The following is an 18,384-nucleotide window of genomic DNA, read 5'->3' as shown; positions in this document are numbered from 1 at the left end:
ATAAAATGATGGAAGAAATTATCTTGAAATTCATATATGATGGCACTATATATCTGGAAATTCATATTATTATGGGACTAAATGTAAAGAAATATTCAAATATTTGTTATCTGGCAAATATTATAATATTCGCTATTCAGTCCCATTAATATAGAATACCAATGACATGAATACCAATCATTCTAATTCAGGTGTTTCAAAGGTATTTGTGCATGTTTTTTAGCCACCACAGCACCAACAACAGCGACAACATCACCAGCCTCCTTGCCAGCAAACAAAAACGGCAGCGATCTGGAGTATCTGAAGGACAGGGCCTGTGTACGGGAAACATGTATGTGGAAAACTTCTTAAATGCAATTGGAATGTAACATGTAGAGCATCGTTTTTGGAAAACTGGGCTAAATGCATGTGCGTAAAGTGTGGTCCCAGATAAGCCCATGAAGTCAACACAACACAGGGAATACACTTTCCAGCTGGACTGGATTTTCGTTTTGAACAGACTTACTTCAAACAAACAAAATTGTAAAAGTAGAAAGTGTCGTCCCTGGTAAGCCTGTGGGTATTGCACAGGGTAACCTGGGACAACAAGTTACGTCGTTACACACACTTGCATTAAGCCTTGTTTACCCAGAGCCAGGCTTATGTATGTAAATGATTCCTTATTCATTTCCGGTACTAAAATCAACAGCTGCTTTATCTACTTTTTATTCCTTGGGATCTAATGATCGGGGGTATATTGTTTTTGGCTTGTCTGTCTGTTATTGTATGTGTGTGTCCTTCTGTCCCAAAACTTTAACCTTGGTCATAACTTTTGCAATATTGAACATAGCAACTTGATATTTGGCATGCATGTGTATCTCATGGAGCTGCACATTTTAACTGGTGAAAGGTCAAGGTCAAATTCATTCTTCAAGGTCAAAGGGCGAATATATGGCTTCAAAGCGCAGTAGCGGGCATTGTGTTTCACAAACTCAGCTCTTGTTAAGGAATGATTAATGTGGAAGATATATTTGCATTCTCACCAGTTGAAAAGATTTAACAAAAGAACTAGTCATTTCATAAAATCTGTCATCATATTGAAAACTGGCTGTGCAGAAAAAAAAAGCAAAAATACCTCTCTCAGAGGCTCTGCTTTTCAAAAAGTGCGTTTAAAAAATCCCCTTTCATTTAACTCATCAGGGTGAGTAAACTGCAACCAAAGTGGATATACTAATAATTGCACAGAGCGAGTAACATATATAATTTTGTTCTCCTTTTAGCTCCAAGATGCAAAGCGCTGTTCAGCTCACTGGAGAACAGTGGTACTCAGACTCGGTTTCTATGGCGACAGATCAAGCCATTTATTCGGGGCTGCATTCTCTACTACCCGCAGAACCCTGTTACAGACGACATCATCAATAATGTAGGTGCTATGACATCATCAATAATGTAGGTGATATGGCATCATTTATAATGTAGCTTCTGTGACATCATCAATAATGTAGATGCTATTACATCATCAATAATGTAGGTGCTACAACATCATCAATAATGTAGGTGCTATGACATCAATAATGTAGGTGCTATGACATCATCACTAATGAAGGTTGTTTGACATCATCAAATTACAATAATGTAGGTTCTATGACATCATCAATAATGTAGATGCCATGACATCATCACTTATGTAGGTTCTATGACATCATCAATAATGTAGTTGCTTCTGAAGGGGTCTTCAGGCCCCAAAAAATCAACAAATTTGCCTGTAAATTTAACAGAGTTAATTTAAGATGGCTCGTGGAAAACATATAAGATTATCAATATTGGTGCTGAAGAATTCTGCAGGCCCCCAAATAAGCAAGAAATTAGTCACCCTCTGAGAAATCAGCCTTAATTCATGTGCGTAAAGTGTGGTGCCAGATTAGCCTTTGCAGTCTGCACAGGCTAATCAGGGACAACACTTTCCACCTCAACTAGATTTTACCATAAGAATAGAATTCATTTAAACTTAAAATACCATAAAAGCAGAAAGTGTCGTCCCCGATTAGCCTGTGCAATCTGCACAAGCTAATCTGGGACTACGCTGCTAAAATTCTGTCTTTCTTGTACCCAACTCTAAAGTTTGTAGCAACAACTTTTTACCCTGAATTTTCTATAAGTTAGATGTAGATAAACTGTTGGGTCTGAAAGTTTTCATGTTGACATAATAAACCATTTTTCCATTCAATGAGCCTGTTTTCATTTTAGACACAGCAGTTTTTCCGTGACCTTGAAAGTCTTCGAGACCTGGCGGACGCATGGGGGAACTACAGTCCCAGCGTTTACAAGTTCCTCAACAGCAGTGATTTCATGACTGGACTCAGGGTATTCATATTGTTGTCAAATATATTATCATAATCAGAAATGATTATCATAAACCTTAGCAATTTCTATTCATGGTGACACATACAAATTAATTACAATTAAGCAATGTTGTGTGAAAATCAGTTTTATACCATAAGTGGTCAGTGTACTGTACCTCTAGAGCAGCCTGCTATTTGCCATGAAACCTTGCATGACTATAGTTAACAGCCTAGCTCCTGATAACTGCGCAAATGAGCAGGTTGGCCTTAACCCTTTACCACTTAGATACATATTTTTACATATTTGTAGTCCCTTAGAAAGTTATATTTAATTTATTACCTTTCGTACTATACATGTATTCAAGTTTTAAAGGCTTTATTTCCAACCATTAGATACTGATGAGCAGCAAACAGCATAAAACCTGAACAGACTGCGAGTTACTTGCAGGCTGTTCTGGTTTTATTCTGTTTGCTTATAGCCATTTTCACTTTGCTTCTGAGTGGGAAAGGGTTAAGCTACACTGGCTGCATACGGTATGAGACTGGCTCGTCCATGACACAAATCAAATAATTCCGATTGGAAAAATGTGTGGGCTATTAAAAAAGTGCACACTTTGTTACACACGGTAGTCAGCATGGTTCAATGTTCAATTCAGACATGAAATAAATTTCAGCCTCATTCTGGCAAAACAGGGCTTAATGTATATGCTTAAAGTGTCAGCCCAGATGCAGTCCACAAAGGCTAATCAGGGACAACATTTCCCACTTTAATTGTATTTAGCATGTAAAGAAAGTCTCTTCTTAGCAAAAATCCAGTCTGGGCGGACTGGATTGTCTAATCAGGGAAAACACTTTTGGCACAAGGCGAAGCATGAAACCCTGTTTTCGAAAAGAAAGGCTTACTTTTATAAAAGTTTGTAAAAATTGTTTCTTTATAGAGCCTCGTAGATTCTGGTAACACCTGCGAGACAATCGTCAGCCTAGCTGAGCGTGTGATGCAGACAACAGGCTACTCTAATTCCACTGGTGGCAACGCGCAGGCTACATGTGAATTATTGAAAAATTTCATCAACAATGGCCCCAATATGACCAGTTACGACTGGAGGGTGTTACTGGGCTACGTGGACCAGATATTTGGCTTTGTTAGCGAGTACATGGATGTGAGTTTATTTCATCTAGTTTGGTTGGTAGTGTGATTGGTTTCAGCATCATTTATTTAGTTAATAGTGGGCATGTGTAAGTAATACAACACAAACATACATACATACCTATTTTAACAAAATATTCCAAACTAGAAACATTGGTCTCTCTTCTGGGTAGTATGATTGACATAATCCATGGTTTCTTCTTTGCTTTAAATTTTTAATATGGTATTTTTTTCACATACAAATCTTGATAATTATTTCAGATTTTTTTTTATATATATCTTTTTGGATGATACCACTGTGTCAAAATAAAAGATACACAAAATACTGTTTATTGATTGTTAGAGGAATATGTTCTCATCTCCATCCATTACTGAAGGTTATTGCTCAAATGTCACCAAGGCCATGTTATTGGGCCATGTTATTAAAAATTTAACCATTGGTAAAATGTAGCCGTAGTTAATTTGCTTCCATATATATATTTGATAATCTTTGGTGAATTGATCAAGTCCAAAAAATAAGGGCTAACTTTAAAATAGATGTATGTACTAAGCCTTGCGATCGTTAGTTCTATGCCTGCAAAGAATTTATTTAATACAAATATGAATCCTTAGTTATAAAATTATTCAAGTTGTGGATAAATTTTAAAACAAATGCAAGGGGAAATAAAATAGCCTGTACAGTCTGCACATGCTAACCAGGGATGATGCTTTAAACTGGATTTTTACTTAGAAGCTATAACTTACTTTAAACCAAGATACTATTAAATCTAATAGTGTATTCCATGATCAACCTGTGCAGACAGTGCAGGCTTATCTAGGACAACACAACTCATAAGCATTAAGCCCCATTTTCCCTGAGCAAGGCTTATTTATCATATTTATTATGTTATACTCATAATAACAACTATAGCCCGTGTTGTTCAAGCATTTAGTGCAATTTTTCAGTGCTTCAACTTTGACAAGTTCATTCCTTACAAAGACAATACCCAAATGATGGAAGATGGAATCAAAATGATCGAGAACGATTTGTTTTGGGCCGCTATTGAGTTCGTTGGAATGGATCTGACCACCAGTGTGATGCCAAAGAAAATTGAGTACAAGATTCGAATGGATGTTGATAAAGTGGACTCAACCAAAAGAGTCCGGGATAAGTGAGTATTTTAATGTTAAATTCTTTTATGAAGTAAAATATTATTGTATGCTTTTAGTGGTGTTTAGAGGAATATCATTGTTTTAAAACCGGTAATTCTCTGTTTCAAACTGTGAAAAAGTAGAGTGAAAATTATCGATCATTATCTCTGTTACACTGTTAATATTTCAAACAGTGAAAATTAACACTGAAAATTATCTATAAATTTCATTGTTAATTGTAAAATTTTATGTCCAATTTTTCATGGGTATAAAAAATGCAAAAAATGTTTTTTGTAAAATGTTGTTATTATTTTGATGTCAATACATTATTTTTCATGTGTAGTTCTCAATTAAAACCCTTTTATTATGAAAAAAGTGTTGAAAAGCATCAGAAAGATATTATGAAGATAACAGAGTGTTTGATGCACTGGTGCTCATAGAAAATAAATATTTTAAAGTTGAACCCTCTGATAATGTTACTGTGAAGCAAAGTAAGCTTGTGACTTTTTTCCTATATTTGATAATGTAAACATTAAACCATTTATTCTGTTGTGTTTGAGTGGTATGAATTATTTTACAATGAATTGTGAGTGCCTGTTGTCTATATTTTAGCTTCCACTGCAAAATTATATGTAAAAATGCATATATTGTTTCAGCATACTTTTGGTAAGAGTTTGGTATTATGAGATTGGGTTAAATGGTAATTGAACCACATCGTGCACAAATGGGTTTTTTGCCATATGCGGTCAGCATAGCTGAAGACAAGCCAGCGCATCGTAACAGTCTGGTCAGGATCTACTTTGTCCGCTTAACGTCATGCAAGACTTTGTGGTCTCATTAGCAGACATGATAGCTGAAGACACCGCTGATGTGCATGCTGGTCTGGAGCTATCATTAGCAGACATGATAGCTGAATACACCGCTGATGTGCATGCTGGTCTGGAGCTATCATTAGCAGACATGATAGCTGAAGACACTGCTGATGTGCATGCTGGTCTGGAGCTATCATTAACAGACATGATAGCTGAAGACACCGCTGATGTGCATGCTGGTCTGGAGCTATCATTAGCAGACATGATAGCTGAAGACACCGCTGATGTGCATGCTGGTCTGGAGCTATCATTAACAGACATGATAGCTGAAGACACCGCTGATGTGCATGCTGGTCTAGAGCTATCATTAGCAGACATGATAGCTGAAGATACCGCTGATGTGCATGCTGGTCTAGAGCTATCATTAGCAGACATGATAGCTGAAGACACCGCTGATGTGCATGCTGGTCTGGAGCTATCATTAGCAGACATGATAGCTGAAGACACCGCTGATGTGCATGCTGGTCTGGAGCTATCATTAGCAGACATGATAGCTGAAGACACCGCTGATGTGCATGCTGGTCTGGAGCTATCATTAACAGACATGATAGCTGAAGACACCGCTGATGTGCATGCTGGTCTAGAGCTATCATTAGCAGACATGATAGCTGAAGACACCGCTGATGTGCATGCTGGTCTAGAGCTATCATTAGCAGACATGATAGCTGAAGACACCGCTGATGTGCATGCTGGTCTAGAGCTATCATTAGCAGACATGATAGCTGAAGATACCGCTGATGTGCATGCTGGTCTAGAGCTATCATTAGCAGACATGATAGCTGAAGACACCGCTGATGTGCATGCTGGTCTGGAGCTATCATTAGCAGACATGATAGCTGAATACACCGCTGATGTGCATGCTGGTCTGGAGCTATCATTAGCAGACATGATAGCTGAAGACACCGCTGATGTGCATGCTGGTCTAGAGCTATCATTAGCAGACATGATAGCTGAATACACTGCTGATGTGCATGCTGGTCTGGGGCTATCATTAGCAGACATGATAGCTGAAGACACCGCTGATGTGCATGCTGGTCTGGAGCTATCATTAGCAGACATGATAGCTGAAGACACCGCTGATGTGCATGCTGGTCTGGAGCTATGCTGGTGGCAAAAAGCATTATACCCATTTTTGTATGACTTAGGAAAATAAGTCTCCTACAGGTTTAGGTGGAGAACAACATGTTTAATGACACACCTGCCTGTCAAATGGAAATTGGATTTGATGATGACACAGTTTATGTGAAAAGACTACAATTTGAAAATGATTGGGCTGTGCTCTGAAAAAGGGGTTTAATGCATGAGCGCAAAGTGTCGTCCTAGATTAGCCTGTGTAGTCCAGGGACGACACTTCCCGCTTTTACGATGTTTTTCGTTTAAAGAAAGTCTCTTCTTAGCAAAAATCAAGTTTAGGCGGAAAGTGTCATCCCTGATTGGCCTGTGCGGACTGCACAGGCTAATCTGGGATGACACTTTACGCACACGCAATAAACATCCTTTTCACAGAACACGGCTCAATTATTTAGATTCTATTTGTTTGGGTCTCTCACCAGTAGGAGACAAATGTTTTGCTTGAAATACTGTGAAAACCTCGTTTCAGACAGTTTTCTCGCCTACTATAGAATATTGATGCAAAACAGAGGAGCTTGATTTTTATGAAAAATGGTTACCAAAAATGATGATGAGCTTTACTCTGGGTAAAAAGGGGGGTTAAATCATGTGTGAAAAATGTCGTCTCAGATCACCCGTGCAGTCTGCACAGGCTAATCAGGGACAACACCTTCCGCCTACAGTAGGTTTTTGTTTAGAAGAGACTTAATTTTAACAAAAAAATCCATTCAAGCGTAAACTGTTGTCCCTGATTGGCCTGTGTGGACTTCATAGGCTTATATGGGACGACACTTTACACACAATCATTTTTCCCAGATCTTTGTTAGTGCCCTACCGGTTTCACAGCAAGGGACTAAATGTTATCAACTTGACAATTGTGCATATGTCCCGACTGTCTGTAAGAAAAGCATGGATCCTGCCATTATTTAAAAAATACTTCTAAAGATAAGATGATGAAACTTTGTATGTGTATATATGCACATTTTTATTTTTTTTGTTATCAAACAAAGATTGTGGTAGCTTTGGTTACAAAAATAAGTGAAAACATAGGTTAAGATCCTGCTACAACTCAAAGAGAACTTAAGTTATGGTGATAAAAATGGCTATGTGGTTAGAAGACCATGTGGGGAATATTCTCTTACTTTAAGTTTTATTTCTGAAGAATTTTGAAACCTGTTTGGTAACAGAAATAGTTACAGGCTTAGAATTACTTGCAGGCTGTTCTGGTTTTTATTGCATATGGCCATTCACTTTGCTTCTGAGCCAGAAAGGATTAATGAAAATGATTTTTACAGATTCCCAAAACCTGGGCCAAGAAGCCTGATGTGGAACTTGAAGTATTTTATGTATGGTTTTGTCTACATACAAGACCTGTTGGAACACGCTGTCATTAAGATGCAAACTGGGGTCGAAAGGGGCGTCGGCATTATTACGCAACAGTTTCCCTACCCATGTTACATTGAGGACAAGTATGTCAGCATAAGTTGCGTTTGCTGCTTAAGCCCCAGTAATGCAGTGTGTAACCACCCATGTGCCTCTTCTGCACTGTAGTGTGTCTTTTAATCAAATGTTTGAATATGGGGGAGGATTGTTTGTCTTTAAGCAGGCATCTTGCCTGGTTCTTGTTAAAGAAAAAAAAATGCTTTAAATTTAAATAGTGTTCATCTATTAAAAATTTTAAACACAAAACTATGTTTTATTTTTGTTGCCATAGAAATGATCCAATCCTCACCCATTTTCAAGTCTGTGTGAAATCAATAAACAATTGTTGCCATGTCAGAATTTATTCAAAATATGCTTATTGAATTTCTAACAATCATTTTTTAAGACAATATTTGTTCAAGAGTAAATAGCACACCAATAATTTCTTGAATTGCTCAGAGACGGTAATTTGTAAACAAAAATAGGAGGAGGAACAACAAGAACAATGCAGTCTTTTAATTGCTGTGCACGAGGATATTTATTGATTTCACATCTCTTAAGTATCTCTTCACAGACAGGCCAGAGAAGAACAATTTTAGCCTTTTAATGTAAAAACTGGGCTTTATGCATGTGTGTATGTACATTAATTTTCATCACAGATTAGCCAGTGCAGTATTCACAGGCTAATCAGGAACAACACTTTCCTCTTTTATGGTATTTTTTGTTTAAAGGAAGAATTTTCCTAGCGAAAATCCAGTCTAGGCCGAAAGTTTCATCCCTGACTAGCCTGTGCAGTCTGCGCATGCTAATAACTGAATTAAGCCCATTTTTTCCAGAACAAGGCTCACACTATCAGCATCATCTCGACTAGCATCTCATAATCATTGATCTAATCTCTTGTAACCTTTCCTTGAAATTCTTGTTAAGGTACCCCCGCCCCGGCACCCGACGCCGCCCGTGGCCCGATCTAAAATACTTCCTCAATGGCTTTGTATACATCCAAGACATGATCGATCATTCGGTGATCAAATTGCAAACGGGGCTTAAGCAAGATGTAGGGATCGTCACTCAGCAATTTCCTTATCCTTGTTATACGGAAGATAAGTGAGTTGAATTTTGAATTGTAGCTTTAAAGCAATGTTAAGGCAACATGTACGTCTAATTCTTGCTGTTATTTTGAAAGAAATCATGGAAAATATATCTTAAATATTTGTTATTTGCTGTTTTTTTAAACAGTGTTAAAGCCAGTTTATTTAGCAAAACATTTATATTGATTTTCATTGATGACTGAGAGACACTTTTAACCCTTTACCACTTAGATACGTATTTTCACGCATTTGTAGTCCCTTAGAAAGTTTTATTTAATTTAAGACCTTTCTTACTAGATTCAGTTTTTAATGCTTTATCTCCAAACCTTAGAAACTAAGCAGCAAACAACATAAAACCCCCAGGCTGTTCTGGTTTAATGCTGTTTGCACATAGCCATTTTACACTTTGCTCCTGAGAGCGAAAGGGTTAAAAGTAAATCATGTTAGGTTGAGGAAGGTTAATGTTTTAATTTTTATGCCCCCTAAGGAGGGCATATAGTGATCGGACTGTCCGTCTGTCTGTCCGTGACACTTTGTGTTTAGGTTTCGAAAAAAGCTCATAACTTCTATCATCTATGTCGCTTCAGATAGCAATTTCATATTTGGCATGCATGTGTATATGGATAAGGCCTTTCCATACGCACACAAATTTTGACCCCTGTGACCTTGACCTTGAACTTAGGGTCCACATTTAGGTTTCGAAATCTGCATTTAGTTTTCGAAAAAAAAAGCTCATAACTTCTATGTCCCTTGAGCTACAACCTTCATATTTGGTATGCATGTGTATATGGACAAGGCCTTTCCACACGCACACAAATTTTGACCCCTGTGGCCTTGACCTTGAACTTAGGGTCCGCGTTTTGGTTTCAAAATCTGTGTTTAGGTTTCGAAAAAGCTCATAACTTCTATGTCCCTTGAGATATAACCTTCATATTTGGTATGCATGTGTTAATGGACAAGGCCTTTCCATACGCACAAATAATTTGACCCCTGTGACCTTAACCTTGAACTTAGGGTCCGTGTTTAGGTTTTCGAAATCTGTGTTTAGGTTTCAAAAAAGCTCATAACTTCTATGTCCCTTGAGATATAACCTTCATATTTGGTATGCATGTGTATATGGACAAGGCCTTTCCATACGCTCAAAAATGTTGACCCCTGTGACCTTGACCTTAAACTTAGGGTCTGCGTTTAGGTTTCGAAATCTGCATTTAGGTTTTGAAAAAAGCTCATAACTTCTATCAAGCGTTTATAGGGGGCATAAGTCATCCTACGGTGACAGATCTTGTTTTTCTTGTTTGTCTGAAAAGGGAAGTCTAGTCTTGAATGTTGGAATAATAAATATAAACAAACTCATCGGAAAACCTTACAACATTCCATTTCTGTGGTTTTAGTTTTGTGTTTATTAATCATAGATTGTTAACCGTCAATTTACTCAAAATAATGCACTAATTAAAAATGCTCATCTTTATGTACCTTTATACAACTTTCTATGTATCCCATATATTTTTCACTTTTTTTTCATAACATTTTATGTTTTCTCACACTTCTTGTTTTGAATGTGTTATATCCCTGGGTGCAAAAAGGTACCATGTGACATTGAAATCAGAAGGCACATTGTACCTTTTTTCACCAATATGGCGATATGTAGTTTTGTAGATCGTGTCTTAGTGATAGCTTTATACTGATTATAATAAAATAATCTCTATGGTGACTGATACAATCAACACAAAGAATAACATTCTTGTCAAAATGTCTTGATAAATTGCCTGTTTGTAAATTAAGTTTTAATGCCCCCGGATGGAATGATCGGGGGTATATTGTTTTTGGCCTGTCTGTCTGTCATTGTATGTGTCTGTCTGTCTGTCTGTCACAAACTTTAACCTTGGTTAAACTTTTGCAATAACTTTTGTAATATTGATTATAGCAACTTGATATTTGGCATGCATGTGTATCTCATGGAGCTGCACATTTTGAGTGGTGAAAGGTCAAGGTCATCCTTCAAGGTCAAAGGTAAAAAAAAATATAATCAAAGAGTCGCATTAGGGGGCATTGTGTTTCTGACAAACACATCTCTTGTTTTTTCTCTTGTTTAAGTCAAACTTTAAAAAAGCCATGTATGTTAAGATAATGTAAGTTTATGTTTTTATGAAAACGTCATTTCGTATTTAGTTATGGTAAATAAGCAAGTGAAAATTCTTAGACTAAAACCAGCCTTACCTATGTTAGTTTTACTATCATTATACCACTAGGCTATTCACCTTATTCCTTCCCCTCACATTCAGGGTTTTCAACACCAGTAGAATAACAGTTATACAAATACAAATACACTTATATAACACAAAAATCGTATTTCAATCTTCAATAGCGCGGTACACTGGTATTACTAAAAAGATACTAATTTGTCACAGAAAACCTACAAGAAAAGCATTTTAAGTTGAGATCAAAACTGAAATTTACTCTGTGTGCATTTTAAGTCTTTTGGAAGAGCCATTGGCTCCAATAACAGTTGCTCCCCCTTCTTTCCCACAGGTTTATCTACGCGATATCCCGTATGCTGCCGCTGTTCATGATCCTGGCATGGATCCTGACGACGGCCATGTTGTGCAAGAGTATCGTGTACGAGAAGGATCGCCGTCTGAAAGAGATCATGAAGATCATGGGCCTCGGGAACGGGGTCCACTGGATGGCATGGTTCATCAACGCCTTTGTCATGATGTTCCTCACCAATCTCCTCCTGGTTATACTACTCAAGGTACTGGCCTTAAATAAGCCTTTTTCTGGAAAGACTTGGCTTAAACCTATTCCACTTACATATGTATTTTGACGAGTTTGTATTCCCCTAGAGAGTTAAATTCAATAAAAGACCTTTCTTACTAGATTCTAGTTTGAAAGGCGACATTTCCAATCCTTAGATACTGGTGAGTAGCAAACAGCATAAAACCTGAACAGACTGTAAGTTACTCCCAGGCTGTTCTGTGTTCTGGTTTTATGCTGTTTGCATTTAGCCTTTTTCACTTTGCTTCAGTTTCATCTGAGATCAACCTGTGTAGTCCGAACAGGCTTATCAGGTAGAGCACTTTCCGCCTCAAATGGACTTAAGTTTAGAAGAGACGTCCTTTTAACTAAAGATTCCATAAACGCGGAAAGTGTCGTCCCTGATTAGCTTGCGCCAACTCCCATGTCCATATTAGACCTATCTGTATTCAATTATTTTTGAAGTCCAGTTCATGTTACACCTATCTGTATTCCACTATTATTGAATTCCAAGTCTGTATTACACTTATCCTTTCTCCGCTTTAATGAATTCCAAGTCAATATTCCACCTTTATTGAATACTAAGTCCATATTACACTTTTTCGTTTTCAAATGCTGTGAAATCATTATTACCTTATTTTCCCTTGTATAGTGTGCCCCCATGTATAGCGCGCAGGCTGTTTTATTAAGGCAAAAATGGAGACAAAAATATTTAAAGACAATAAAACCACCAAATTGGACTGAAAATGGCCGCCATTTTACTATTGCGCAATCCAATAATCCGGGGATTTGGAAAGCTTAATTAAGCATTCAAAATAGGAAGCACCATTATGATAAGGAGCATGGGTTGCATAGCACTATACTGACACTTATGTAATTTCTAGCAACAGATTAACAGTCCACATGCATTTTGTGTAAAACGTGAGAAAATAAGAATTCATGTACATCGTGTCATTTTTCATTGGGGAAAGCATGGGCTTTAAATTTGAATGCTGAATAAAAACTTTGTGGCGCATGGGACACAGGGCTACAGTTGTTGAGATATGTCAGTATTGATGTAAAACTGCTAATCTATTATTTTGGACAAGTTGGGTTATTCTTTGTTGCACTACACAGGCGTGAATGGGATGAACAATGAAGGCGCCAAAAACCTGGACCAAACTGGAAAACACTTAAGAAGTCCCTGTTCAAACCTACGGTTACCTTCAAAATAGACCAAATACCTTTACAAGTCCAACGTAAGCTGCATAATCTGACCAAAAATGGCGGTAGAAGTGCACAAACACACACAAATAAATGTTTGCATACTTTATTTAAACATTTTATTTTTTGTAAATAACTAATGCTACCCCGTTCATATCTGCCGTTACCGACTTTTTGTTGTTTCGACAACGGCCCCTTCAGTCTGTAAGATTATAACGTGTTTTTTCCTGGAATAAAAAAATGGCAGCTATTATGAATATTTACGATTACGAAATGAATTTTTTGCAATTTAGCAGTCAGCTTAGCGTTGTATCAATGTATAACCCGCACAAACTTTTTTATTTGAAATTTGGAGGTAAAAAAATGCGCGCTATACAAGGGAAAATACAGTATATGCCAAACATTAAATTTTTTGTATACTCGGTATTTTTATCAGTAGACTACTTGACGAATTTAAAAGCCGGATCTGAACTGCTTGATTTTGCGGTGGTAAAATGTTAACCTGCATTAACTAGTGGGCTGAGTTTATCTGCCAGTGATTTGCTGATAACATTAGAGTGTTTATAAATAGAAACACTTGTTTGAGCAGACAGCCATTTGGTATGGCATTGCATCTGTATTTACATGTAAACTTGATTTGAGTCATTCGCTAGCTATTGGCTGAGAGAAGTTCTTAACCTTTCAAGTGGGCAGTGCTTAGCATTTACAGGGAAATTTAAATTTCAAGCAGACAACAAAAAACTTTTTCTGTAAGTCAATAACTATATAACTTTCAACCACCAAATTACACAAACATATTGTTTGTATACTAAAGTATATGTATGCCAAATTTCATTTGAAAAATATTAAATGCAAACTTAAATATTATGAAAATAATAATTTTTGTTTTGTGCTGTTTACACACCAGTGTACAACTGTAAAGTAGACATTTTGTGAGTTTGTGGCCCTTTTATACTGCTTCTCCGGTTTTTAAGGTCCTTGCTTATAATTATGTTCAATAATTGAAACAAAATTAAAAGTAAGACTGAATTACTGTTGGCATGAAATAAATTAGTATCCACAGTAATCCAGGCATGCATCCTGCATCTGTTTTGCTTTTTAGATATCTGGTTATTACACAAAGGGGACTTCATTATGCTGTCTTATTAACTGACACATAAAATGTCCTGTAAAACGCTCATGCAGTAAAGCTGTATTGATAGCGTTGACTTTGGTCAGGTAGACTAGTAGTAAGGATAAGCGACTTAAAATACTTGTTGACATTCATTCAATGCGCTAATCATAACAATGAACTAGTTAATTAGCATACAATAAAAAGGTCCAGTTACAATAACCTGATAACAAACAACTAGTGTATTGGCATGTGATAAACAGGGTCCATCTCCTGCAAGTGACTCCCAAGTTACATCTTCGCCCCACTGCAATTTATAGCCTCTGTGATTTAACGCAAACAAGTATTACAAACAAGTTAAAATAAAAAATCTACGAATGAACGTGTTGACAAAATGTTCTTTATTCCATGCTACACCTGTCAGTATTCCATGCTACACCTATCAGTATTCCATGTTACACCTATCAGTATTCCATGCTACACCTATCAGTATTCCATGTTACACCTATCAGTATTCCATGTTACACCATGTTACACCTATCAGTATTCCATGCTACACCTAAAAGTATTCCATGTTACACCTATCAGTATTCCATGTTACACCTATCAGTATTCCATGCTACATCTATCAGTATTCCATGTTACACCTATCAGTATTCCATGCTACACCTATCAGTATTCCATGTTACACCTATCAGTATTCCATGTTACACCTATCAGTATTCCATGCTACACCTAAAAGTATTCCATGTTACACCTATCAGTATTCCATGTTACATCTATCAGTATTCCATGCTACACCTATCAGTATTCCATGCTACACCTGTCAGTATTCCATACTACACCTATCAGTATTCCATGTTACACCTATCAGTATTCCATGTTACACCTATCAGTATTCCATGTTACACCTATCAGTATTCCATGTTACACATTATCAGTTTTCCATAAAACACTTATAAGTTTTCCATATAACACTTATCAGTATTCCATACTGATTCCATTACACATATTACCCTTTTCTGTTTCAGGTTGGAAAAGTTCTAGAGCATTCCGACCCCTCGGCCGTGCTATTTTTCCTGACATTGTTCACCACGGTGACCATAATCTTCTGTTTCCTGATCAGCGTGTTTTTCTCACGCCCGAACCTTGCCGCCTGCTGCGCAGGCTTTATATACTTCCTGGGTTATCTCCCCTACATGCTGATGTTACAGTTCGACGATGTGCTACCTAGGAGGGTTAAAATGTCTGTGGTGAGTTGTTGTTGTTTTTAGTACTAGATTAGAGGAAGACAAATATTGTGTGAAAAGCATATTTTTTGTTTGTAAAAATTTCGACAGGGTTTTGGAGAACTGGTCTTAATGCATATTCTAAAAGTTTTTTCCCTAATTAGCCTGTGCTGTCCTCACAGGCTAATCTGCCACAACACTCCACCAACACTGGATTTTTGTTTAGAATTGACCTCCTTTATGAAAACAATTACATAAAAGTTGAAAGTGTTGTCTCTAATAAGCCTTTGCTGACTGCACAGGCTAATCTTTGACAACTCTTTACGCACATGCATGAAGCCCAGTTTTTCCAGAACATGGTATTTTTGTTCTTTGAAATAATCGCTAGAAGAGTTTTAATGAAAACTGGAAATGTTCATTTGTTGAATATTTTAAAAACAGTATGGACTTAACGTTCTCAAATGCAATTGTAAGCATTTTGGTTTGTAAGAAACTTTTATTAATATTGGCAAATTCTTAATAGCTTTGGTTTATTCATTGTCAACTGTGGTGTTTTGTCATGTGAGTAAATTGAAATGGTATTGTCTGTTAACAAACAGGGTTTTCTTTCACAGGTGAAACTTAATTGCAAGAACTGTTTTTGAACATGGCTTTTGGTCATGGGTGAAACTTCATTTCATAGTCTGTTGTCAAACCAGGCGTTTTGTTCATGTGAGTAAATTGAAATTTCAGTGTCTGTTGTGGAACGTAACTTTTAGTCACAGGTACATTAACAACTTTGAACAAATCCATATTTTCTGGTTTGCTGTCACATATGGCTTTCCTTCATGGGTGCAACTTTGAGCCTATCCAAATTTCAGTATCTGTTGTCAAGCTTGCCATTCGGTCACATTTGATACATTTAGTTAATCCAAATTTCAGGGTCTATTGTCGAATGTTGCTTTCGGTTATGGATGCAACTTCATTGCGCTGTGGGAGGAGCAAGCCATTGGACTGCAGTGGAGTAACATGGGCATAAGTCCTGTGAATGATGACGACTTCAACATGCTCCACTGCATCACCATGATGATCATTGACATGTTCCTCTATGGGCTCGCCACCTGGTACATCGAGGCCGTCTTTCCAGGTATGTGTCTGACTTTATTTTTACCCACATAAACATGGTCTTAGTAGTGAGTATGATGTTTGCCCAGCAACCAGGAGGCCAAGGGTTTGATGATCAATGTGGAAGCATTCTTCTGATTTTCCGCAAAAGAAACCTTGTACTGGTTCTACCCAGAAAATGGACTAGAGAGCATTTCAATAAGGCTTAGGCTTTTGATGCAATCGAGCTTGAATAAATAGTTTTACAACTTTCTAAGAGTAGGTACAATTTATGAGTCCCTCTGTCAGACGGTTGTTTTGTCGCTCTGATGTTCAGTTTACATAAGATGTTATTACGCCTCACTCTGGGAAAATGGTGCTTAATGCATGTGCATAAAGTCCCATTCTGCCTTAACTGTATTTTCACTAAGAATAAACATTGTTTAAAAAATATAAAAGGCAAAAGTGTTGCACAGGCTTATCTGGGATGACACTTTAGGAGCATTTATAAAGCCCCCTTTTGCCAGTGAAAGGCTCAGTTGGTTTGTGGAATTTCCCAAGCTATTAAATTTGACAGTATGGTGTCAATACAGCTATTTTACTGTTCCACAGGTCAATATGGAATCCCCAAGCCCTTCTACTTCCCGTTCACGAAGTCCTACTGGTGTGGCTCGAGCGGTTCAAACCACGACAGGTCTGACAACCAGCTGGGCATGACCAATCTCAACCCAAGAGGTAAGTTGGCCCTGTCTGGTCCTTGTTGTTCCAAAGTTAACGTTTATCACTTATATACGCATATATCACTTATATACCCATTTTAACTGGTCTGTAGTCCTTCAAAAATCAAATTTAAGTAAAAATAAATTCTAGATTCCAGTTTTTAATCCTTTATTTCCATCCCTGAGATACTTATGAGCAGCAAATTGCATTCAACTGTAACTGGCCGGCTGTTCTGGTTTTATACTGGTTGCATGTTGCCAGTTTTACTGTGGGAAAGGATGAAATGCGCCTAGTTCTTGAAAAACTGGGCTTAATGCATTTGCTTGAAGTGTCAGTCCAGATTAGCTGGTGCTGACTGCACAGGCTTATGAGAGATAACACAATCGTACTAGACTTGATCTTTGTTTAGAAGAGATTTTTTTTTTTTTAATGCCATAAAAGCAGAAAGTGTCGTCCCTGATTAGCCTATAGAGGCTGTATAGGCTTATCTGGGACATCACTTTTCACACATGTATTAACCCTAGTTTTCGTAGAACAAGGCTGAAATTAACCATGGTCAAAGTAAGGAGGTGTAGATATCTTACTTAAAGGGCAAAAACTGAGCTATGAATTCTTAATTATATGGAAGTAGTTAGTTCTTTGTGTTTTTTGCCAACTTTTACTTCACTTGAGTACTATAAGATCTATGTGAAAATAAACTCTTTTTTATTATATTCAATTTGTTTTCTGCTAAAATTAAGATGTTCACTGACATAAATCTTTGAAATCTCTATATATCATTCTTTCTTCATATGGAAAAGGTCATTTAGCAATGCGATCGAGTGTAGCTAACATTATTTAAAACAAAGAGTTTTGTGCTGTCTTTGCACAGCGTTGTGTTACCTTCTGTAAATTGATACTTAAAATCACACCTTAAGGTAATAAGGTAATTCATGTTTTCTAGACACAGACACAATGGAGGCTGAGCCAAAGGACAAAAAGATCGGAGTGGCAATAAGAAACCTGAAGAAGAAGTATGCATCGTCAAAGAAACCAGCAGTGGATGGGCTGAACCTTAACTTCTACCAAGACCAGATCACGTCATTCCTGGGGCACAATGGGGCCGGAAAAACCACCACCATGTATGTTTGAGTTTGAGTCTCTGTCTGGGAAAACCGGGGCTTAATGCATGTGCTTTATTTGTTGTCCCAGAT

The 18,384-nt window shown here is 37.3% G+C and overlaps 1 protein-coding gene across 10 annotated transcripts in view; it reads left to right on the top strand.

Moving 5' to 3' along the window:
- Positions 1-18,384, top strand: part of LOC127880794 (phospholipid-transporting ATPase ABCA1-like) — a 128,500-nt gene that overhangs the window by 41,371 nt on the left and 68,745 nt on the right. For 3 of the 10 annotated variants that reach the window (XM_052428211.1, XM_052428213.1, XM_052428210.1), the window contains exons 10-20: positions 224-331; positions 1,260-1,402; positions 2,227-2,343; positions 3,260-3,481; positions 4,414-4,619; positions 8,931-9,107; positions 11,621-11,843; positions 15,191-15,412; positions 16,310-16,514; positions 17,084-17,206; positions 18,135-18,312. In XM_052428211.1, the coding sequence (XP_052284171.1) occupies positions 224-331; positions 1,260-1,402; positions 2,227-2,343; positions 3,260-3,481; positions 4,414-4,619; positions 8,931-9,107; positions 11,621-11,843; positions 15,191-15,412; positions 16,310-16,514; positions 17,084-17,206; positions 18,135-18,312 (1,924 nt within the window). The other 7 variants (XM_052428212.1, XM_052428217.1, XM_052428216.1 and 4 more) reach the window with 7 other exon arrangements.

The sequence above is a fragment of the Dreissena polymorpha genome, chromosome 5 (genome assembly GCF_020536995.1).
Source record: "Dreissena polymorpha isolate Duluth1 chromosome 5, UMN_Dpol_1.0, whole genome shotgun sequence".
Taxonomy (NCBI): domain Eukaryota; kingdom Metazoa; phylum Mollusca; class Bivalvia; order Myida; family Dreissenidae; genus Dreissena; species Dreissena polymorpha.
This window is presented reverse-complemented; position numbering and strand designations above follow the sequence as displayed.